Source organism: Stegostoma tigrinum, chromosome 9 (genome assembly GCF_030684315.1).
Source record: "Stegostoma tigrinum isolate sSteTig4 chromosome 9, sSteTig4.hap1, whole genome shotgun sequence".
Classification (NCBI taxonomy): Eukaryota; Metazoa; Chordata; class Chondrichthyes; order Orectolobiformes; family Stegostomatidae; genus Stegostoma; species Stegostoma tigrinum.
In genome coordinates, this window is record NC_081362.1 from 67,531,384 (window position 1) to 67,557,386 (window position 26,003).

Sequence of the window (26,003 nt, forward strand, 5' to 3'; positions counted from 1 at the left end):
CGCCATACACTCATTCAAGCACTATAACGTTGAAGATGGTGCCAAGGCCAGTGAACCTGGGAAGTCCTGGCATAGGAAGATCAGGCTAGCAACAGACAAGCAGGGCACCATAGGGGCTTGGTACCTAGTTAATAAACTGAGTTTGGGATGACAGTTAGAACTCACAGAAAGAGCAACCCTCCATGAAACACAATGAAAATGACACAATCCATTACTGCTAAAAATTCAGCCTAGTATATCTTCAACAATTTTGGAAATGGTCTTGAGAAATCTAAAGCATGTTGTTGGAATATGGCTTATCAATTAAGTAATTCTTTGTTAAAAATACAAATTATCTAAAGAGATCTGGAACAAAAAGTTAGGTTTTAGCTTTTCTATGTGCTAGAAATCACGAAATGTTGCAAAGTTTACTCGCAGCTTTCTTTGAATTCTTTGGGACTTCATTTAGTCATCATTGAAGCAAATGATGTTTCTAAGACACTATAAGGACAATATTAAGGACAAAGTGATGCAATTGAATACATTAGCTTAGTGATCAAAAAATGTATTTTAATAAACAATTTCAAAACATTATTTTAATTTTCCTTGATTGTTACAGTTTCCATGTGAGTAGTCTGATTTCTCATAGCATACTAAAAAGTCTGAGGTAATTGCATCGTGTAAATCCAAGCCTTCAAATAACATAATAAAACCTAAAATATTTTTTAAAAAAACTTCCATTCACTCCTTGGTATTTTAAGCTTTTGCACAGGTATGGGGATATATAAAGTTCCCCTGTTAAACAGTTTATTATGACAACATATCCAACAAGCAGTATTATATTTCATTACTATTTCTAACTTTTGATTTTTTGTATTTACTTCACTGGTCAGTTAACAGCTGGGGTACTCTTGATACGTAATAAGCATAAGAGCTATGGCAACATATTATTCCTGTAAGCAGCAGTACTCAACTGTAAAAAACTGTAAGAACCAATTCAACAAATATGCAAATGAAAAAAATGTCCATGAACAGACAGCAAACAACTGCTCCATTTGGTATACACTGAAAAACTGATAATATAGACACATCACTTAATTTTCATTGAAGAGCAGGCCAGAATTTTACGCACACACCATGAAATAACTGCACAGAGACTGGTATCCCGTAACCAAATCACCCTCTATTTACAGCTGCATAGTACTTTTCACTGGTCCAGCTTCCTCAGAGCCAGTTTTCAGAATGAACAGAACATCTGACACTCTTGTTTATATTTGTCAGCTAGGGCTCCCCGAGTGGACCAGCCCAATCAGGGAACTCATATTCTATGAGCTCCATCTGGCTGACATTGATATAATTACTACAATCCCCAGACTAGGAGTAGGCCAGGTAGTGGCTATTTTACAGCAATGGAGTAGGTGGCAGGTGGTCTCCCTGTTCTCAGACTGACAAATCACTTATGTGGCCAGTGATAATGGGAACTGCAGATGTGGCCAGCACTGATTGAGTGTTTCACCACCTGGGAAGACTGTTCTTGGAAATCTGGCATGCTTGGTGAGGGTTCCCTCTTGATCAGGCACTCTACGGCTAATGGAGGCTGACATCCACCTCACCACCACTGCTCACAACAAAGGCTCCACGTCACTGACAGAGTCTTCTTCCAGGGTTGGCAGATGCATGTTGCATGTTACCCCTAATTATCTGACTGGTGGATGGGACCACAACTTCCATATAAAATTCTGGCATTGCTTTTCACTTACAGAATAGTTCTTTATTTTCAAGTGTGGGTGAAAAAAATCATCCACAAGAGACTTGAACATAATTGCTTACAAGGTATTTGACAGTTAAGTGCAATTCCTACATCCAAAAGATCCGAACAGAAGTGAAAAAGGAAGCTCATAAATATAAACATTTATCAGTGAATTTCAGATATAAATACTCAACAGCCTCGTAATACCTTTATAAAATATTTCTTATACAGAGCAATTAATTAAAATAAATGCGTTTAGGTATCTATAAAAAGAAAACACTTCTGGGAATGCAGCCTTTGTAAGGTTAGTGACCAGAATTTCTGTTTTGTGGGTCACAATCACGACACCGAACATACATTATTAAGCTAATTCTGATTCAAGAGTTGTGTTTCAGGTTAAAGGTGCAAGTCATGATGATGGCTTTCAATCCAAAACTTGTCACTTGAATACATTTCACTTAACATTGTCACTTAACATTGTGAAAACATCTATGTTGGCGAGAATTTAAGAATGCTAAAAATCTGCCATGTCCAAAGCCAATTTAGCAGTTTATTGTGTGTTATATTTTTCCCTTGAGCCATTGCAACTTTAACTTTACCTACAAATGCCTCTTAAAAATTTTTGGAAGAAGTATCAATCTTTTATCAAAATCTGTGGAAGTTTATTACAACCACCCACAAAGGTTGCATATGACCTAACAATTTACAGAACATTGTAAGGGGTTGTTGGGGACTTTCTAGAGGTTTGCTGTGAAGGAATGTTATTTCTTACACATAATATGTCATTACACAATGTATTCATGAGTCATTACTGATGACAAAATAACTTAAATCCTTAGCTAGATATTAACCTACACACAGACAGGTTGTTCTTCGAGTCCAATAATACCTGTGCAAACAGCTGTATTGATTGGTATCAATGGCTTTGTATCAATATCTAGGAATAAAAGTATGCAAATTAATGTTAATTCAGTGAAGGCTCTTTCTGACTGAATTTCTAGTTGAGGTTAGCTAAATTTCATCATCCCAGCAATTTAAACAATGGCTTCTGCAAGTAGTGCGAATAGGCTTGGGAAAAATAATTCCTTAAGAATTAAATGCAGCCTAAATGTCTTTTATTTATGCCAGCTAAGTACAGTTGGTTCTGCTTTAATGCATGTTCCATCAACTCAAGTTGGCTAACATGTGATTGGCAAATAGGGGGATGCTATTTCTAAAACACAAACTTGTGCTGGCTATAAAGCGATTCCATCGGAGGGGTATGCATCAACATCACATGATTGTTTCACGGGCTTTGTCGTGAATGTGTACAATGTTAGCACCAAAACAGACTCCACGCTGGCAAGGTATTATGTAACTTCCACCCCCCATCAAATCATCTTCATATTTTGTCAACAAAGTGTTAAATTTACTTTTCATTCATTACTAGGTTTGAACTAAACATTTATTCAAATTATACTATCCTTTGTGTGATTTTGGAGCAATTTTGAGCGATTTTTTTTGGTGATCTGCACATAACTCCACTTTTCCCATTAGCCCTGTTATTTCCACAGTGCCATTTTCTGTAATGCAATAGTTTTGTTCCTATGCAACATCACATTATAGCAGAACCAAATATAATAGAAAATCCGTTTTACGAGCAATGGCATGGGTCTATTTCACAATGGTTTGACAGTCATCATAATCATTTTTGCTTAAAAAACAGTGGCAGTGTTGAATTTTACATGGAAGCTTCACCATCAAGAGTGCTTCAGTAAGTACTATAGATTTTGTTATTCTGTTCAAGTTACAGACTATGCCATGTAAATGGAACCTTTACGCAGCCATTAGATTAATATTGTGTGCTTCCCCATAAGAGATTGACTTGAATATAATGAAGGAAACACAGCAAAATAATTTGAGGTAATGATGAAATGATGTTTTAGTGATGGCAGTAAATGATAAATACTGGGCAGAACGAAGGGAAGGGATGTAATGCTTTGCTTCAAAATTGTGTCATGAGATCTTTTACATGCCGTGCTACAATACTGGCATCTGCTCAACAATATGGAAAATTGCCCAGGTATTTCCTGTATACAAAAATCAGGACATACCCAACACAGCCAATTCATCTCCCATTTGTCTATTCTCAATCATCAATCAAGCGAGGCCTGATTAGAGATAGTCAGCATGGCCTTGTGCAACAGAAATCATGTCTCACAAACTTGATAAAGTTTTTTGAGGACGTAACCAAGAAGATAGACGAAAGCAATTAATATGGACTTTAGTAAAGCCTTTGACATGGCTCTGCATGGGAGACTGGTGAGTAAAGTTAGATCACATGGGAGTCAGGGAGAGCCTGCCAACTGGATGCAAAATTGGCTTGACGATAGGAGACAGAGATTGGTGGTAGAGGGTTGTTTTTCAGACTGGAGACACGTGACCAGCAGTGTTCTGCAGGGATTGGTGCTGGGCCCACCGATGTTTGTCATTTACATAGACAATTTGGATGAGAAGTTAGGAAGAATGCTTAGCAAGTTTGCAGATGAAACCAAAATTGGCAGTATAGTGGACAGTGAAGAAGGATATCTAAGATTACAAAGTGATCTTGATCAATTGGGTCAATGGACCTAGGTGTGGCAAATGGAGTTCAATTTAAATAAATGTGAAATATTGCACTTTGATAAGATGAACAAGGGTAGAACTGTTGAACAAAGGGACCTAGAGATTCAGGTATATAGTTTGTTGAAAGTTGTGCAACAAGTAGACCTGGTGGTTAAGAAAGCGTTTAGCACACATCTTCTTTGTTCAGACATTGAGTATAGAAATTGGGATGCAGTGTCATGTTGTACATGACACTGATAAGGACGTTTTTTGAAGCACTGTATACAGTTTTGGCTGCCCTGCAAATGGGAAGGATATTATTAAATCAGATAGGATACAGAAAAGACATACAAGTTTGTTACCAGCACTGAAGGGTTTGAGTTACGAGTAAAGACTGGGCAGGCTGGGGATTTTTTTCCCTGGAGTGTAAGAGGTTGAGGGGTGACTTCATAGAGGTGTATAAAATGATGAGAGGCATTGATAAGGTGAATATCAAAGGTCTTTTCCAAAGGGTGGGGGAGTTCAAAACTGGACAGCATAATTTTAAGATCAGAGGAGAAAGGTTTAAAAGGGACCTGAGGGGCAACATGTTCACACAGAGGTGGTTCGTATGTGGAATGAACAGCCAGAGAGGTACAGTTGCAACATTTAAAAGACATTTGGAAAGGTACACGAATAAAAAAGGTTTAGAGGGATGTGGGCAAATGCAGGCATACGAGACCAGTTTATTTAGTTTGGGAAACTTGGTCGGTATGGACAACCTGGACCAAAGGGTCTGTTTCTGTGTTGTATGACTCTATGACTTGAAGTAATGGAATATGTCATCAACAATACTATCCAACAGTACCTACCCAGCAATAACAAGCTCACTAACACACAGTTTGGGTTCCACCAGGACTGCTCAGCTCATGAGCAAGTGACTGCCTTGGTTCAAACAAAGACAATAAAGCTGAATTCCGGAGGTGAGGTGAGAATGACTGCCTTTGAAACAAGGCTGCATTTGACAAGAGTATGACTTTGAGGAACGTTAGCAAAACACAAGGCTATCGGGCGAAATATTTTCCTCTATTTGGGAGTCCTATCTGGCACAAAGTTTGTTGTTGTTGCAAGTTAGTTATCTCAATATTTGGACATCTCTTCAGGAGTTCCTTAGGGTAGTGTCCTAGGTCCAAAAAAAAATTTGGGCTGCCTCAGTGACCTTCCCACCATCACAATGCTTTTAGGAAGGGAGTTCTGGGATTTTGACCCAGTGACACAGAAGGAACAGCTATGTGTTTCCAAGTTAGTGCAGTAAGACCATAAAACATAGGAGCAGAAACTAGGCCATATGGCCAATTGAGTCTGCTCCACCATTCAATAGTGGCTGATAAGTTTCTCAAGCCCATTCTCCCGTTTTCTCCCTGTAACCCTTGATCATCAAGAACCTATCTATCTCAGTCTTAAATATACTCAATGACCTGGCCTCCACAGCCTTCTGTGGCAGTGAATTCCATAGATTCACCCTCTCTGGCTGAAGAAGTTTCTCCTTATCTCCATTCTAAAAGGTCTTCTCTTTACTCTAAAGCTGTGCCCTCAGGTCCTAGTCTCTCCTACCAATGGAAGCTTCTCCCCAACATCCACTTTGTCAAGGCCATTCAGTGTTCCATAAGTTTCAATTAGACCCCTTCCCTATCCTTCTAAACTCCAATGAGTGTAGTCCCAGAGTCCTCAAACATTCCTCATATGTTAAGCTTCTCATTCCTGGGACCATTCTCGTGAACCTCCTCTGAACCTGATCCAGAGCCAGTACATCCTTCCTGAGATATGGGGCCCAAAACTGCACAGAATACTCCAAATGTGGGCTGACCAGAGCCTTATAAAGCCTCAGTAGTACATCCCTGCTTTTATATTCAAGTCCTCACAAAATAAATGCCAACATTGCATTTGCCTTCCTGACCACTGACTCAACCTGCAAGTCTACCTTGAGAGAATCCTGGACTAGAACTCCCAAGTCCCTTTGCACTTCAGATTTCTGAATTTCCTACCCATTTAGAAAATAGTCCATGCTTTTATTCTTCTTACTAAAGTGCATGGCCTCACACATTTCCCACGTTGTACTCCAACTGCCACTTCTTTGCCCACTCTCCTAACCTGTCCAAATCCTTCTGCAGCCTCTCCACCTCCTCAATACTACCTATCCCTCCACTTACCTTTGTATCCTCGCAAACTTAGCCAGAATGCCCACAGTTCCTTCATCTAGATAATTAACATAGAAAAATGAAAAGTTGTGGTCACAACACTGACCTTGCGGAACACCACTTGTCACAGGCTGCCATCCTGAGAAAGACAGTTTTATCCCCACTCTCTGCTTTCTGCCAGACGGCCAAACTTCTATCCATGCTAGCACCTTGCCTCTAACAGCACAGGCCCTAATCTTACTCAGCAGCCTCCTGCGTGGCACCTTATCAAAGGCCTTCTTGAAGTCCAGATAGATAACATTAAACATTTTACCCTGTTCGTTACTTCTTCCAAGAAGTCTAGCAGATTTGTCAAGAATAACCCTCCCTTGATGAAACCATACTGACCTTGCCCTATTTTACCATTAACTTCCAAATACTCAGAAATCTCCTCCTTCGCAATGGACTCCAAAATCTACCCACGACTGAGGTTAGGCTAATCGGCCTGTAATTTTCCGCTTTTGCCTAACTCCCTTTTTAAACATGGGTGTCATGTTAGCGATTTTCAGTCCTCTGGGGCCATCCCTGAGTCTACCGATTCCTGAAAGATCACCACTAATGCTTCCACCATCTCTTCAGCCATCTCCTTTAGAATTCTGGGATGTAGTCCATCTGGTCCAGGTTATTTATCCACCGTCAGGCCAATCTATTTTACTAGCACCTTTTCCTTGGTGATGGCCACCATACTCAGCTCTGCCCCCTGACTCTCTTGAATTTTTGGGATATTACTCGTGTCTTCCAACGTAAAGACTGACGTGAAGTAATAACTGAGATCCTCAGTTATTTCCTTAATCCCCAGTACCATCTCTCCAGTGTCATTTTCCAGTGGTCCAATGTCCAATTTTGACTCACTTTTGCCCTTGATATATCTAAAGAGACTCTTAGTCTTCATTTATATTACTGGCTAGCTTACCGTCGTATTTTAATCTTCTCCCTCTATTTCTTTTTTTGTTGCCCTCTGTTGGTCTTTGTAAGCTTCCCAATCCACGGGTTTCCCACTGCCCTTCGCCACATTACATGCTTTCTCTTTTGTTTTTATGCCACCACTGACTCCCCTAGTCAGCCATGGTTGCCTCATCCTCCCTGTAGCATGCTTCTTTTCCCTAGGGATGAATTTTTGCTGTGTCTCCTGAATTACTCCCAGAAACTCCCATCATTGCTGTTCCACTGTCTTTCTTGCTAGGCTCCCCTTCCAGTCAATTCTGCCCAACTCCTCCCTTATACCTCTGTAGTCTCCTTTATTCAGCTGTAATACTGTTACCTCTGATTCTATCTTCTCCCTCTCAAATTGCAGAGTTGCAGAGTAAATTCTATCATCTTATGATCACTGCCTCCTAAGGGTTCCTTTACCTTCAGTTCCCCTACCAAGTCTGTCTCATTGCATAACAGCAAATCCGGTATTGCCTGTTCCCTTGTGGGCTCCACCACAAGCTGATTCAAAAAGCCATCTCATAGACATTCCACAAATTCCTATTCTTGCAATCCACGACTAACATGATCTCCCCAGTCCATCTGCATATTGAAATCCCCCATGATCACTGTGACTTTGCCATTCTTACACACCTCTTCTATCTCATGTATCTTGCATCCCAGCTCCTGACTACTGTTTGGAGGCCTGTACACAACTCCAACTATGGTTTTACCTTTGTGGTTCCTCAATTTTATCCACGCAGATTCTACACCATCTGACCCTACTTCCTTTCTTCCAATTGATTTAATTTCATTTCTTACTACTAAGGCAACTCCACCCCCTCGGCCCATTTGCCTACTTTTTCAATAGGATGTATATCCTTAGATATTCAGTTCCCAATCCTGATCCACTTGCAGCCACATCTCCGTAATGCCCACCACATGATACCTGCCAATTTTGATTTGTGCCACAAGCTCATTTACCTTATTCCTTATACTGCATCCATTCAGATATAACACCTTCAGTTCTGTATTAACCATCCCTCTTCTCATTGTTATTTGTTTATCCAATGTGCTTGAAGTTTCATTGCTAGCCCTTTTCAAACACTCTGGCCTATTTGTGTCTTTGCTGGAGACTTTAATAGCCTCTCCTGAGTTCTTCTTCCTTGTCATTTCTTTCATATTTTTTCCACATAGTTGAATCCACCGTTACAGATGTTAAGTGCTGAGTAGCTTAAGTGGAAATTTGCTGGTACTGGTGCTGAAATGTATTGGCTGACCTTGAGTTTCTAGATGACAGTGGTCATCCATTTGGACGATACTTTCCAAGGAGCCTTGGTGAATTGTTGCAGTGCATCTTGTTGGTTACGTGCACAATTGCTGTTGTGCTTTGATGGTAGAGGAAGTGACTTCTTAGGGCTGTGGTGTCAGTTAAAAGCGTTGTTTTGTGCTGGTTGGTGTCAAACTTCTATAGTATGGTTGCACTGCACCAATCCAAGCAAGTGGAGAGTATTCCATCACGCTCCTCGCTTGTACCTGGTGGATGGTGGACAGGCTTTGGGGAATCAGGTGGTGAGTTACTTGCTGCAGTATTCCTAGACCCTGACTGGTTCTTGTAGCCGCTGTTCTTATATGGCTACTCCGGTTAGATTTCAGGTAACCCAGAACATTGATAGATGGGAAATTCAGTGATGGGAATGCAATTGAATGTCAAGGAGTTGGTAGTTGGATTGAAGATCTCATTGGTGATGGTCATTGCATGGCATTTGTGTGTCACAAATATTACTTGCATTACTCTCCCAGACACAGGTCTGCAATTAATCGATAAAAAAAGATCTGGCCTGGAATTCTTGGGTACTTTTGTTAAAACTTAAATTACAATGACAATAATAATGTAAACTTATCACATCTAAGGTATTCAGCCAAACTAGTCAGTGGTTTGCTTGGACAGCTGTCACTTTACACATTCTCTGTCATTTTGCAGCAGTTTTTTTCCTCTGATAGCTGAAACCATCTACAGTTTCCCATTACAGAAAAGAAAGTAGTTGAGAAAAAAGAATATGCACCAATAAAAGGCTTAAAGTATCAAAGCATAGAAATACAAGCAACACAATCTGTCTGCTGTGAAAATGGTTATGTTGACTTTTAATTTTTTTTGCATTTCACTAGTTTTTGGTCATCAGCAACAAAAACTGAGACCAGTAATTAAACTTGTAACAATCAAATTAGTCATTTAACGAGTAAAGAGAAGAAACAAAGCTCCTCTTGTAGCTAAAAAAGAAATGATCACACTGCAGTCACTTTGAGATTTTTCTGAGGCACTGCACATTAATATGGGTTACACTTCTGACCATTTTATCGGACGTTACCACCATATAATATAATGCACTTTTAAGGTGCACCTTTTTAATTGGTCAACTGGGTTAAAACAAAATAATCCAGGACGAAATACATCAGTGACCTGAATCCTCAAGTATCCCTATTTAAAAAATTCCTGAATGTGCAATCCTGTAACAAATGTAACAAAAGGCATCCCAACTGTGGTCGAAGTGCAAGGCATTTAAAATTATATTATTTCTGTAATAACTTTTGGTTCCTTTGAAGGGCTTCGATAAAACAAATATTCTCATCCCCAGGGAGCTGTGGAGGCTCAATTGCTGAGTACATTCAAGATTGAGGTCAATAGAGTTCTAGATATTAAAAATATCCAGGGTTGCAGGAATTGTGCAGGAAAATAGTGTCGAAAGAAATGATCCCGACTCCTATATGTTTACAGGAAGGAAACCACTTGGCCCACAATGCCGGCGAACAAAGATTTGAGTACACTCATCCCATTTTCCAGATTTTGGTCCACAGCCTTAGAGACTATGGCAATATAAGTGACTATCTAAATACTGCTCAAATGTAGAGTGTTTCTGATTCAATCACTTTTTCATTTTGTGTGAGATAAACTTTCTCCTTACCTCCCCTCTTAAACTTTTCTACCTCTCACTTTAAATCTATGCTCCCTGATTATTCAGCTCTCTACTTACAGAAAATGTCTTCCTACCCACTCAACGTATGCCTCTCCTAATTTTACAAACCTTTATTTTGAAAAGAATCCTACCTTGTTTGCTTGTCCACCTATTTTCAAACATTTGTGTCCATCAGGTCCCACTCTTCTTTCACCCTCTTTAAAACAGTACAAATGTTTTCTTTGCACGGATAACAGCAAAACCTCGTGATTCTTTGCCTTAGAGGATATTTGAAGCAGACGCCAGTATATTTTTAAATGGAAAATTAGATGAACATTTGAAACCATGGAGAGATAGCAGGTCAGTAGGATTATTTTGATTCTCCAACAGACTGCACAGATACCTGGCATAAACTTCTTTGTTTTTACAATTCCTTATAATTCCTTGGGAATGTTTTGTTTCCCTGTACAAAGGCAAAGTACTGCCTCAGCCTGAAATATTTCTTTAAGAATCTCAGGGTTAGAATACTATTTACAACAGAAAAACGCACAATTGGTTTGAATCAAGTTGATTAAGTCAACTCATGCACCAGCTAGCACATTGAGCACAAAACACATGAATTTTTCAGAATAACAAAGGGCGAAGATAAAGCTTATAACAAGCCTTATGCAAATTACCTTAATTCACAAATAACATTTGACAGGCACGGAGTTAGTGTCCTTTTGGAAAAAAATTGAAAAATGCATCCTGTTACAAACAGACCACAAGTGACGGTTCTTTGCTCATTATATTTCCAACTGGATACCTAACATTGTCAAGCTCCCAGGTAAGGAGGGATGAACTGACTCCCCTTCGTTATTCACCTGTCCCCTCGTTTGGTCTCTTATGAAGTTAATAACAAAGCATCCTCTCCCAGATCAACTTAATTTAACTTGGCTCTCTTTAGTTCACAAAAGCGTGTGAATTTCTTCATATGTTATTAAAGTTTAATCCTCTTTTTACATTTCTATGCAAAGTCCCCAATGCTTCAATGCGTATCTCCTCGGTGACGGTGACTAAACTTTAACATAGTGAATGCTTTGAGACAGATTTGCCTAACGCACTGCTCAGCCTCAGTACAACATCTGGATAACTACATTCTTGTGATTATATATTCAAGCACTCTATCTGTTTGATCCCATAAGACAAGAAGTCCATAATTATTCTCAGGTCCCTTACATCTCCCTCTGTATTACATTGTTTATGGTGATGCTCTATTTTCTACCAATGGATATTACACTAAATGATTCAATCACTATTTGCTTTCCCATTGTAAAGCAATCGAAAATACACAGTAAACATTTTGCTGCATCGCCTGTTTCTACAGTTTCCCATATTTTAGTGCTGTGAGCTGATTAAGAAACTTGCATTATTAACTTATTAATGTTGGTTAGAAAGTTGAAGGGTCCAGTTAATTGCCTCAGCGAGGACATGGCATGCCAATTGTATCCAGGTAGAAGCTGCAAAATCAGCCCCCAAATTTTGCATACTTACTATTCTGATTCACAATTCTGATGCCCTAATAATGCTGTAAAGTTTATGTAAAGTCTATTTACATGTACAATCTAGAAAAATGGGCTGGATTTTACTCAAAATGTGTCAATTTTGGTAGGTTTTGTGCAGCATTTCTCTGAGCATTAGTAAGTTTTCTCATGCTATTCTCTGTATGTGGCCCCTTACCTATGCACCACGTCTCTCTGATGCCTGGCTTGTTCTATCTTCCCTCTCACCTGAAGTGGAAGTATTCAGCATTGTCAGGACCTCCTGAGATTCCTGCCACTGGCACAATTTTTAAATCTCCACAGCAGGTCAAGCCCAGACATGAGTTGCGCTTCACTGCGCACAGTGTTTGTGGGCGGGGGGTGATAGGGACCAACATGTCTCAGAACACATAGGTGGCACAGCTGGCAGTTAATTGCAAATACAAGTACACATTCGTAGAAGTATTTCTATTGAAGAACCAAGCCACACAAGTTATCCGTCCTTAACATCATCCCATCTTGGAACTGTGTAAGGGATTGATACTCTTTCCCCAATGCCACCAAAGCAGAACAATTTCTCATTGTTCAATGTACAACCATCACATCATGGAAAGCCTTCAAACAGATGAAAACTTTCAATTTTACTCAGCAACAGCAAAACTGAGGAAAAAACAAACAAGTAGTTTCCATGTTGAATGACTCTGCAAGAACTGTATTTGATTCTGTGAATAAAACAAAGACTGCTCGATTTTCAAGCAGCAACATATTTACAGTCCATGAGTGATGCCTGCATCCAGCTCATATCTATTAGAACCAGGTGTCAATCAACTCCTGTCTGGCTTGCTTTGCCTCAGGTGCAGCTCTCTATTACACTGAAGATGATGGACCTCTTGCCCAATATCCTCACCATCCTCTTTGGAAGACAGCTGCTGCTCTACCAGTTTTTCAGAGTGCATCGCGTCCTTTCTTTGCTTAGTCCAGTTATGCAGAGCGCAGCAAAGTAGGATTCTGCAGCACACTCTGACTTGTGTATGCTGCATGACTGTACACCCAAGATTGATCCAAGCCTTGGAACCTCAGCTTCAGGAGGCCTATCATCTGATCGAAGCATGAGCTGCATTGCATCTATGCCTCAGTCAGGGTATTGTGTGATGCAGTGAACAGCCACAGATGCACAGAGTAGCCTTTGTCTCTCAGCAACCATCCTTATAAAGGCCTCCAGTCTTTGAAACGAAGCAAGAATACAAGTGTTCTCAAGGACATAGGCATCATGGCAGCTCTCACAGTAGCTGGCGAAGTTTTCTAAGATGTTATTCCATTGCTCACAGATAATTTGTACATTGTTGAATGGAATCCTTTTCTATTGACGAAGTTAACTGCGAAATGGAATGCACTCTATAGAGCCTCACACCTGATGGAAGCAAGTGGTTAAGGCATACCTCACTTCACGGACTGCAATGATGTAGACTCCCTGACCATCTAAGTGGCCAACTGACTGTGTCCAAGCCTCTGGACTGATACTGGACTCTGCCCAGGGCTTCCTGTGCCAGGACCCCCAGGCTGAAGGGTATTTCTCTTGATCTGACTGAGGAATACCCCCTATAGACTTTGAGACATGGCATTTGTTTAAAGCACATGTAGTGTATTTGCTGCATATGTTGTTGACACATATTTCAGGTGGTGTTTAACAATATTTTTACCCTTTTGACTGATAACTGCAGACATCCATGGGGGGGGGGCGGTGGAGAGAAGAGAGAAGAGAATAGTGAAAAAAGACAAGGCAAAGGGCCACGAGGTGCAAAGTGAGTGAGTGCCAAGACAGCAAGCGAGGTGGTGAACCCTGGTCAAATCCACAAAATGGGTGCCTGTCGCTGTGCACAAAGTGTCCTGGCAGCAAAATTACAACAAAAGCTGCAGGTGGTGCTCCAAACTACAATATGGAACAGCAGAACTATACTGTCAGCTGGTTGAAGATCTATGAGGGTGTGTTGACGGTGGTGCGTATCAGATACCAACCTCCGTGGTCAGGGGCTGTAATTGGTCACTGCCAATGAGCATGCCCTGAGATATTGGTGATTGCTGTCCAAGATGGAGGTACGGAAGTGCAGGAAGTGCAAGCAGTGCGCTAGAGTAACTAGGCACTGCTCCAACCTTCAGTTTGGGAATTGTCACCAGCTAGTTTATATCTGACAGGTGGCAGAAAAGGAAACTACCTTTCTCAGAGAATGAGATCAAGTACAAATGCAATGCTAATACATGAAAATGGATGCAAATAGGTTTCATTCCACTCATTAGTGAGATTCTGGTCTTACTATTCAAAACTTGGTTGGAGAACTGTACTTCTTTATTCCAAAATCAAGACCTAAAATTCCTAATCTAACTTGGTACCATACTTTTGGCAGAACGGTGGCTCAGTGGTTAACACTGCTGTCTCATAATACCAGGGACCTGGATTCTATTCCACTATTAGGTAACTATCTGGGTGAAGTTCCCACATTCTCCCAGTGTCTGTGTGAGTTTCCTCTGGGTGCTCCAGTTTCTTTCCATTGTCCAAAGATGTGCAGGATAGGTGGATTGGCCATGCTAAATTGCCCATAGCGTTCAGGGATGTGTAGATGAGGCGAGTTGTAAGTGGATGGGTCTGAGTGGGATGCTCTATGGGTCAGTGTGGACTTGTTGGGCCAAAAGGGCCTGTTTCCACACTGTAGGGATTTTATGATCTATGACCTAAATCTTCTGTGAAGAACCTTGGTGCATCTTAACAGATTATAGGCAATATATAAATAAAAGTTGCTGTTATTGGGCATATTTTTGTCTTTCTTACTTATTTTTTAGAACATTTTCCAGACATTGGTGGTGGTGGGGGGGTATGGGGGAAGTGGATTTCAATTTGTCAAGATGGGAGAGTTACTGTAAAGGAAACGAGGTAAAACTTCTGAAATTGCTCGTGTGTCAAGATTTTGACCTTTAACACAAACACTTCGTTAAGCATGCAGGAATCCCACATGGGTTCAAATTATATGTGATAAATTTTCATTGGCAGGTTTTTCATTATAGCATACTGACATTAACTCTAAACTCAGGTATTGCTTCGGCTTCCAGATAAAGCCAGGAATAAAGACAACAGGAGTTAAGAGGACTAAATTACTGAGAGGCAACAAAGGCTGTAATACTGCGATCGCATAGTTATTTCCCTACCTAACGACAGAGTATTTGCTCACAGGATCCTTTGTGCTTTCAGTGCTTTGGAGGTGATCCCCAATACTTTAGCTATACAGAAATATATTTCTACTGCATTGGATTTTTAAAAATTTTCGCCTTATAATTCCATGTCATCAGCCTTTAGATCAGCATGGGAATCTCTTATGCAGCTCCACTGGGGAACTCCAATGAGGATCAAGGGGAGAAGCAGCAGCAGCAACAAGACCAGCAGATTCAACAACACCAACCTTCTCCTCAGCTGCTTGCTGCTCTATATGTTTCGCACCAAACTCCAACTCCAGATAGTGATGTCAATACAGGCAGAGAATAAACCTCTTGGACAGAGTGTCAGCTGTTCAGCAGGTAAAGACTTTCCTATCAACTATTCACTGATGTTTGCAGTTTCCCAAAAGTAAACATCCTCTCAAGTTGATTGGGTGGGAATACATTGTCAATGATGTCAATGTAACTCAAAGGACTAAATTATAGTGATAGGTTGGACAAGCTAGGACTTTTTCTTTCGAGCTTAGGAGACTGAGGGGGTGTCTTATAGAAGTGTACAAGATCACATGAGGCATGGACAGGGTGAACGCACTCAATCTTTTTCCCACGGTTGGGGAATCGAGGATTAGATGCCATCTGTTTAAGGTAAGAGGGGAAAGAATACATGGGAAGCTGAGGGGCAACTTTTTTTACACAGAGGTTGGTACGCATATGGAAATGAGCTGCCAGCGGAAGTGGTTGAGGTGGGTACATTAAAAACATTTAAAAGACATTTGGAAAAATACAGGGATAGGAAGGGTTTAGAAGGATATGGGCCAAGTGCAGGGAAATGGGCTTACCATGGATGGACATTTTGATTGGCTTGGACCAGTTTGGACCAAAGGGCCTGTCTCCATGCTGTAGGACTCTATGACAGTCAAAAAGTGACTACAGACCAGGAACTAGCCAGAAAGAAATGATTTTTTTTTTATTCATTTGTGGGATGTGGGCGTCATTGGCTGGCCAGTGTTCCTTGAGTTGCCCTTGAGAAGGTGGTGGTGAGCTGCCTTTTGGAACTGGTGCAGTCCTCCTGCTGTGGGTTGACAGTACCAAAGGTATATCTTGCTTTTATCGTAGTAAGTACATAACCCATGTTCACATATTCCTTTCATGTATCCACTGGTCATGAGGTTACTCATGGTTATAGTCACATTTCTGAAAAATAACTCGAGTTACTATCTTCTCAAAGGTAACTCCAGTTAACATCTTGTGTCCGGAAAAAGAAAATCTTGGTTTCCAATGCTTATGTTTAAGCAAACATCCTCAGTGGATCTGAGGCCAACAGTGAATTAGGAACAAATGCACAGGTCTTCTCCTCAACAATAAATTTTTTCTAAATGTTTTATAGTGTAATAGAACCTCATATTACAGATTCCAGTATCCCTGCTGTCACCTTTCAACAATAATTTTTAATCATTGTGTTTGCATATATTATGATACATTTAAAGCAAATGAGAGTCAGAACTCAGATGTTCTGGCCCAGAGATGAGACTGTGCCACAAACTTCTTCTCTCCTTTTAATATGTGCTCAAAGGCTATTAATCAAGAAACACCCATAACCTGTTTATCCTTAAATTTAACTAGGTAACTGATGTGATATTAAAATGCAAGCATGATTCTGAGTTTCTAGTTGCTTGCCCCTTAAACCCTCACCTCACTCTTTATCTGCACTCTCACCAATTTGCAGTGCTGTAATGAATCTTGAAGAGTAGTACTTCATCTTCTGCTTAGATACTCTATAGCCTTCTGGACTCAACACTGAGTTCAACAATTTCAGATCATTAGCTCTGGTCCCATTTAACTTCAGCTATTTTTTGTATGTACCAATTTTAATCTTTATGTTTGGACACAGCTGTTCATTATTCTGCCACTCACACCCACTCTGGCAAAATATTTTATTTCTTTCCTACAACCATTACTTCTCCCTTGGCTTTTGTAACCTGAACTCTGTTTCATTTAACCCCTTCTCCTATACACCCCATCAACATTCCCTTTCATTCCTGCCCACTTTGATCTTTCATAGGCATTAAACATACTACATTTAAATCTTACTTAGGTTCTGACAAAAACAATCCATAGTCTGAAACATTAATTGCTTCATTCTCCACAGACGTTGCCAGACCTGCTAAGTATTTCCAACTTTTCATGGTTTTATTTCAGGTTTCCAACAACCACAATATTTTGTTTTCACCTTGGTGCACCGTATCCTTTGAGGCCTCAACTATAGATATTTATAAATGACTTTGATGAAATGGAGAGTCACATATACACAAGTTTAGCAATGGCAAAGGGAATGGAAGCATGACATCATAGAGAGATAGTGATTATGTGGAATTAGCAAAACTGTGACAAATGGATTTTCTGCATAGTCTTGAGTGAGGTCAACAACTTTTGGGCCTAGAAAAGGACAGATCAAAATATTTTCTAAACAGTGAAAAGGTTAAAAAAAATGCAAGTTTAAAGAGACTTGTGGTCTGTGTATATACATAGTTAAAATAGCATGGTCAGATACAGAGAATATAAAGCTAGTGGAATGCTAATCTTTATAGTTACAGGATTAGAATACAAAAGGGACAGGGGTTATGCCACAGCTATTCTTAGCCCTGGTTAAACCACAGCAGAAACTGAAAAACAAAAGCAAAATAGTGTGAACACTGGGATGCTGAGATGAAAACAGAAAATATTCAGCAGCTTTGGCAACGCCTGTAAAGAGAGACAGTCAATATTTCAGGTTGATGACATTTCAGTTCTGTTTATATTCGTGGGACGATTATGTTTTGTTCTGAACGTTACACCCGAGGAAGAATATAGTCACCTTAGAAAGAGTGCAGCATAGACTTATCATAATTATGCCTGGACTACAATATTGCAAAAATTACCAATGTATTCCCTAGAATTTGGAATATTACAGAATAATTTTATTCAAGGTGTCAAGATATTAAGGGGAAATTAATCATTTCTCTCTATCAAGCATTTTCGCTGAATGGGGTGTACGGGGTTAAATGTTATAGCATAAAAGCCAGAGTCACATCTTTCAGGAGCAATGTTAGGAAATACTTCTACACCCAAAGAATGGAAAAGATTTGGCACTCACATCTGGTCCATGCCAAGTCAATTGTTATATTAAATCTAAGACTGGCAGATTTATTTTAACCCAAGATATTAAGGATATGGGCAAAGCTAAGTGTGGGAATTGATTAGCCAAATAATCTTGCTCTATGCTCTTTCTTCTGCATCCAACGTTTTACTTCCAAGCTTGGCATAGTCTTCTTGCAGAGCATGTGAATGTGACACTGTACCCGTGAGGACATCTCGGTATACAGCTAGGACTCATTCTGACTTGCAAAAGTGAACTTGAGTTTTTCAGAAATTCTCTGATAGGGGTATTTCAGTAGTAGGATGAAAGCAAACAATAATAAAGATAACACAAATGCACATTTAACGTTAACAGTCATGCATGAAGTTTACTTGTGTAAAATTGGCTGATAATCCTGTCTCTGACCTTAGTTGATTTTCAATACAGGAGTGTTTGCGATAAAACTCAAGGTCTGAAACTTCTTACGGTATCTGTTTCACTGAATATAAAACAAAGACTCTTGAGAATAACATTTTTAAGCTTTATGCCACACCTACTTTCCAAAGATGCTCTGCATTTCTAAACTCGTCCTTGAATATAATAACAAACATGGTGATATACACAACCACAGTGGTATGGGCAAGCTAAAAACTTTCATTAAATTGTGGGCTAGTGGCAGACTAATAAATAGCTGAAATTTTAAGATCATCATTTTAAACTCAAAAATATTAGAAGGGTACCTGTTTTTTACAGTTTCTGTAACTGACAAGATCCACTTGAGAAGTTTGGCCTCACTCATTACTGATGCATTCGCGTTCCAGGGCAACCGTTTCTCTATATTTAGAAGGCACAATATTTTCAGGACCTAGAGTATTTAAAATATCAGTAGTTAGCTATAAAACTGTACACAGACTCCACTTATGTTTCAAGCTAAATATCAATATCAATTAACCTTGTGCTTTCAGATAGAACTCTAAACTGGTTTAAAAAAGTGATCCATTCTATTAGTCCATTAGTACGACCAAGTTCATTCATAGTTTTTATTTAATATGTAAATACACTTTGGCTACTTACTCATTTTATTTGCAAAGCTATAGGTAAAATTTACAGAAGCTATACGTGAGATAATTACTAATGAACTTCTCATTGATATTCCATGTTGCTATATCAGATAATATCTCACCTTGGCAAGACATTCTGGGTGTTTTTCCTGCATTGCTAGCTTTTTCAGAGTGTCCTCAACTTGTGATAACAGGAACAGTACATTCCCATTTGTCTCTTTGACCTGGTTGGAATCCATCTCCTCCAGCCACAACAACACTGTTTCCAGGGTCAGCAAACGTGCTTCAAGAAATTTTGAACATAGGAGATGAGACAGTAACAGGCTGGATTGAATTTCAGCAGTTCCAGAAGTCAATTTATGAGCTGCATCTGGTGACAATGACATTGCTTGTGGAGAAACTGATATTCCCAATACTGACAATGTTAGTTTGATAATGTTTCTTTGCCACTGAATCAGTCCAGGTACTGGAGAAAACTTGTGCTCATCTGTAAATAGTTCTGATTCCAAAATAACGTTGTGGGCAGTCTGCCAGAAGTTTAAGATCTCTGGGTCTGAAAAAAAGCATTTACAAGTTAAGGCTTCATAACTAAACAAAGTAATTTGCTTTTGAATGGTCATCTTAACACTTTTCAAAACCATTTTTAAAGATAAATTTTAAGAAACTTTCATAGATACTATACTTAAAGCCAAAGGTTCTGCTACCAACACAGCTCCCATAAATTATGATGCCAATGTGGGACACTTTAACCAAAATATTTTGCACTAAAGATTGAATGAACTTCAACCCCGCCCATGTTGCTATGTTCAATGTTAACCACCTCTGATCGACATTTGTTTGAAAACTGCAAGGTCTATTTTTAAAAATCATACATGTGAATGCGACAATGCTGTGGCTTTAAGATGTTATTTTGTCCTAGAATTTTTTTAAAAGAAAAGTTTTAAGGCAGAGGTGCCAAACAGTCTTACCAGAACCATCTGTGCAAGATGCTTGAGGAGCTTTGGGTTTTTTTTTAAAAGTTATAATAATGAAGCAGCCTGAATGGTGTCGTCAAGCTCTTACAGAACCAGGGTTTTTAATTTCTCCAGCAGCAACTGTTGCTGGAGTCTCAGCAGGATTGGAAGCTGCAGTGAATCCCTCCTGGCTGTTACACACACAGTCTGAATTTTCTGTTGTATTTTTCCTCCTGGGCTGCTGGGAGTTGCATGTGACACAAAGCTGTTTTCTGAATTTGCCTTTTGACAAGGGTGTGTTAATGGGATGTTACTATATTGCAGCAGTTAGTGTTTAGTGGTAAAATAATCAATTATTATGTTACATTTTCCAATTGAGTTGTTATTCCAAGTTCTTCTTCCTTTCGTTGCATGTTACTATAGTGTTTGAACAAATTGTGTTTTGCATAAAATGGGTAGTTTGACCAATCAAATTGTAGGTAGAAGACAGTACCTTACACTTACCTCAAGAAAGAAAAAGTTAGAGATAAGACTTTATTCTCAATATTTTGAGGGGGCTTTGTCTGGTCCATAATATGGGTCAATGATATTAATGTAGATCAACTGCTATTTTAACCAGTAACGTCAGTGGTAAAGCCAGTACAAGTTTTCTGTCTGGTGAACCTTGTTGAAATAAGAGCAGGGTCCAAAAGAGATAAATTTTAAAAAATTATTTCTCAAAATTATTGGCAGGGCCATCAATTATTTCCTAAGCCTAGTTTCCCAAAGTCAATTGTAGCTCTACTGCTTGAACCATTGCTTGTTAGTTTGTGAAGTGGTTTGATGCAAGTGGTTGATATGGGCCTAAAGTAAAATGTAAACCAGTCTCGGTTAGTATGGCAGATCTGCAAGCTTCTCGAATGGAAACAAACCAAGAGTGTTCTTCTGAATTATGAGGAAAATCTAAGTCACTCCTATCTTCTCTTTGTAGCAAAGCTCTGCTTAAACACTGTCCCCGTGATCTGTGACCAAGCATGACAGACTGCTTTTTTTGAGTGCTTCCGACAGTCGCAATTTCAAACCTGTTTCAAGTAGGAAACTAACCAGGGACTTGAACATGAATAATATTACCCTGGACTATGTTGATGAGGCTGCAATAGTTTGCTGGTATTTTAACATGAGTTAAAATTAGGGCTAAAGTATCACGTTCTGAAAAACATGGATCAAATGCTGAATTCTGAAATTCCTAAATGATCAAAAAGTCCAAGTAATTCATTCTCTTGTGGAGGTTTTCTGTGCTAGTCCAGACACAATTGAGTAACTACTCCCATTCTGAGGAAGGGTCACTTGATCCAAAACGTTAGCTCTGATTTTTCTCCACAGATGCTGCCAGACCTGCTGAGCTTTACCAGTAATTTCTGTTTTTGTTGTATTTGATCCATTAATCCCATTTCAAAGAGTACATTTTGGTTTGGAGCTGTCCACCAGAGTGAACTAACTGGCACCCAATGCAATATCATAGGTTGTGAAATCAAGCATGCAATTCTAAATCTATGATGAAAATCCTCAGGCTTATGCCAAAAGAGAGTGAAAAAGCACACTGCAGGCATATATTTAAAAAAGGCAGGAGTTTTCAATACCTTGACAGCTGAAATCTCATTTTTAAGCTTTGATAACAGACCCAACAAACCTAACAACTGCAATACATCTATGCATATTTTAGGCACATTCATGTCTATTTTTAGCTATTACCAAATGGCAAAAAGTGTACCAGGACCCTATCCAAAAAGGTACCTTACCCGTCCAAGGTATTCTCCTAAGTTTATAACTTCTCCAACCAGATCTAAAATGTAAAGTCATGCATTGGATAGTCAACTGGCGATCATTAGACCTAAGGGAGCCACAACTTTAACATGAGCAACTGCACTGTGAATATGCCCCCCTTGTTGCCTGCTGTGAAAAATGATAGAGGCTAAAATCACAGGAACGATTTCTGGACTTGTGCCCATTTTTGCTATGGCTGTGAGTTTCTCCATCTGCATAAAGATTCATAATGCACAATTTGTCAACTAGATTAATCAGCTTAAAGCAGCAGTTTGCTGACTTAGAAGCACAGTAAGAAGAGGTTTTGTGTGCTTGTTGTAGAAAGCATATAAGTAGAAAGATATTGGCCCTTGATATTGCAGTCAGCAACACATGACTTTGGTCTCTGACCTTTTTCATTGGAAATCAGCTAAGCGTCCGCCACAGGAAAATGGAACCCATGTAAAGGAGAAATAACTGTATCGCCTTTGCTAATCAGACTATGCAATGCTTACTGAGGCAAAATTGGAAGTATAAATTAAAGCACTGAATTCAATATCAAATCATGCATATATCACAAAAATATAGGAAATTAAGATATGTGAGAGGATAGAGTACACAATATGTATAGGAGACAGAAAAAAAACTAAATTAAATTTCAAGCATAAGCAAAATCTGAAAGACTGATACTTTATGCACGCAAGTTATATATTACTGTCAGAATGGTTATTTAGAAGCAATTGCGCCTTAATATGACTTTAAAAGATGATTTACTCCTGGATGCACAAACCCTAACAATTTCTGAAACAAAAACTAAGTTGCTGGAAAAGTTCAGCAGGTCTGGCAGCATATGTGAAGGAAATCTCAGAGTTAATGTTTTGGGTCCGGTAACCCCTCCTCAGAACTGATGATGGCTGGGAAAATGTCAGTTTATATGCAAAAAATAGGGAGGGTGGGTGGGGTAGGGAGTAAATGATAGGATACAGCCTGAAGAGAGAGAAGAGGAGAAGAACAGTTGGGCAGACAAAGGAATTGATAACAATCTGGCTGGGAGGGTGAATAGTTGTTAATGGGGACTATTGGTGATTACTAACAGGTGGGTGTGTAATGGCAAGCTACGTGATAACAAGGCATGGTGTATGGGGTAGGGAGCTGGGTCACGGGAGAGTTTAGGCCTACATTTACAGAATGTAGATGTTGTGAGAAGTGGTCACCTAGTCGATGTTTCTGATGTAGATGAGACCACAGTGTGAGCAGCAAATGCAGTAGGACTAGATTCTGGGGAGTGCAGGTGAAGTCTTGCTTTACCTGGAAGGTATGTTTGGGCCCTTGGATAGTGGGGAGGGAGGATGTAAATGGGCAGGTGTTGCATCTTCGCTGGTTACAGGAGAAGGTGCCATAGAGCAGAGGGGGCATGTTGAGGGTGAAGGAAGTGTGGACCAGGGTATCCCAGACGGAACAGTCCCTGCGGAAGGTGGACAAGGGAGGGGAGGGGAATAAATGTCTGGTGGTGGCATCTCAATTGAGGTGCCAGAAATGGCATCTGATGATCTTCCGGATGTGGATGCTGGTGGAATGGTAGGTAAGGACAAGGGGAACCCTATCACTGTTGCAGGAAGGAAGAGAAAAGGTGAGGGCGCAAGTGTGAGAGATGGGTCGGACCGGTTGAGGGCCCTGTCAACAATGGTGCTGGGGAATCCTCAGTTGAGGAAGAGGGTTGACATTTCAGAGGCTCCCTTGTTGAAGATGGAGATGGAGGAACTGAGAGAATGGGATGAAATCTTTGCAGGGAGTAGGGTGTGAGGATGTAGAGTTCCTAAAAATTTCTGTCTGCTGGGTATCTTGCATGCAAGTGTGACAGCTTTGTGTCATTCTATTTATTTCAATGCAGAATTCCTGGCAAGATAGTAATCATGCAACTTTTGAAGAAGCAAGGCAACTCAATAACTTCCAGATCTCCAGACTTCACAACATGTACAGTCACCAAATGTTGTAGTTTGATTTACATTTTTGAAATGGTGAGCACTGAAAATCTCACCATTTTGACTGCAAAGTTTAGGCTATATATGAGCAGCAGAGAGAACAAGAAAGACTAAGGTTGTATGAGATAGGGCTAATGGTAAAAAAGAATAACTATGATAAGTTAGTATCAGAGATAATGGGAACTGCAGATGCTGGAGATTCCAAGATAATAAAATGTGAGGCTGGATGAACACAGCAGGCCAAGCAGCATCTCAGGAGCACAAAAGCTGACGTTTCGGGCCTAGACCCTTCATCAGAGAGGGGGATGGGGGGAGGGAACTGGAATAAATAGGGAGAGAGGGGGAGGCGGACCGAAGATGGAGAGTAAAGAAGATAGGTGGAGAGGGTGTAGGTGGGGAGGTAGGGAGGGGATAGGTCAGTCCAGGGAAGACGGATGGGTCAAGGAGGTGGGATGAGGTTAGTAGGTAGCTGGGGGTGCGGCTTGGGGTGGGAGGAAGGGATGGGTGAGAGGAAGAACCGGTTAGGGAGGCAGAGACAGGTTGGACTGGTTTTGGGATGCAGTGGGTGGGGGGGGAAGAGCTGGGCTGGTTCTGTGGTGCAGTGGGGGGAGGGGATGAACTGGGCTGGTTTAGGGATGCAGTGGGGGAAGGGGAGATTTTGAAACTGGTGAAGTCCACATTGATACCATATGGCTGCAGGGTTCCCAGGCGGAATATGAGTTGCTGTTCCTGCAACCTTCGGGTGGCATCATTGTGGCAGTGCAGGAGGCCCATGATGGACATGTCATCAAGAGAATGGGAGGGGGAGTGGAAATGGTTTGCGACTGGGAGGTGCAGTTGTTTGTTGCGAACTGAGCGGAGGTGTTCTGCAAAGCGGTCCCCAAGCCTCCGCTTGGTTTCCCCAATGTAGAGGAAGCCGCACCAGGTACAGTGGATGCAGTATACCACATTGGCAGATGTGCAGGTGAACCTCTGCTTAATGTGGAATGTCATCTTGGGGCCTGGGATGGGGGTGAGGGAGGAGGTGTGGGGACAAGTGTAGCATTTCCTGCGGTTGCAGGGGAAGGTGCCGGGTGTGGTGGGGTTGGAGGGCAGTGTGGAGCAAACAAGGGAGTCACGGAGAGAGTGGTCTCTCCGGAAAGCAGACAGGGGAGGGGATGGAAAAATGTCTTGGGTGGTGGGGTCGGATTGTAAATGGCGGAAGTGTCGGAGGATAATGCGTTGTATCCGGAGGTTGGTAGGGTGGTGTGTGAGAACGAGGGGGATCCTCTTGGGGCGGTTGTGGCGGGGGCGGGGTGTGAGGGATGTGTCGCGGGAAATGTGGGAGACGCGGTCAAGGGCGTTCTCAATCACCGTGGGGGGAAAGTTGCGGTCCTTAAAGAACTTGGACATCTGGGATGTGCGGGAGTGGAATGTCTTATCGTGGGAGCAGATGCGGCGGAGGCGGAGGAATTGGGAATAGGGGATGGAATTTTTGCAGGAGGGTGGGTGGGAGGAGGTGTATTCTAGGTAGCTGTGGGAGTCGGTGGGCTTGAAATGGACATCAGTTACAAGCTGGTTGCCTGAGATGGAGACTGAGAGGTCCAGGAAGGTGAGGGATGTGCTGGAGATGGCCCAGGTGAACTGAAGGTTGGGGTGGAAGGTGTTGGTGAAGTGGATGAACTGTTCGAGCTCCTCTGGGGAGCAAGCGGCGGCGCCGATACAGTCATCAATGTACCGGAGGAAGAGGTGGGGTTTGGGGCCTGTGTAGGTGCGGAAGATGGACTGTTCCACGTGACCTACAAAGAGGCAGGCATAGATGGGGCCCATGCGGGTGCCCATGGCCACCCCCTTAGTCTGTAGGAAGTGGGAGGAGTCAAAAGAGAAGTTGTTGAGTGTGAGGACGAGTTCCGCTAGGCGGATGAGAGTGTCGGTCAAGGGGGCCTGGTCGGGCCTGCGGGACAGGAAGAAGCGGAGGGCCTTGAGGCCATCTCCATGCGGAATGCAGGTGTACAG

The 26,003-nt window shown here is 41.0% G+C and overlaps 1 protein-coding gene across 2 annotated transcripts in view; it reads right to left on the bottom strand.

Moving 5' to 3' along the window:
- The window catches only part of thada (THADA armadillo repeat containing), a 387,510-nt gene that overhangs the window by 72,742 nt on the left and 288,765 nt on the right, over nt 1–26,003 (bottom strand). Inside the window, exons 31-33 of one of the 2 annotated variants that reach the window (XM_048536484.2) lie at nt 19,414–19,844; nt 18,971–19,095; nt 2,234–2,666 (exon numbers count right to left, since the gene is read on the bottom strand). In XM_048536484.2, the coding sequence (XP_048392441.2) occupies nt 2,660–2,666; nt 18,971–19,095; nt 19,414–19,844 (563 nt within the window). In that variant the 3' untranslated portion in view covers nt 2,234–2,659. Of the gene's footprint in view, nt 1–2,233; nt 2,667–18,970; nt 19,096–19,413; nt 19,845–26,003 lie in introns of those variants that run through there. The other variant, XM_048536483.2, reaches the window with a different exon arrangement.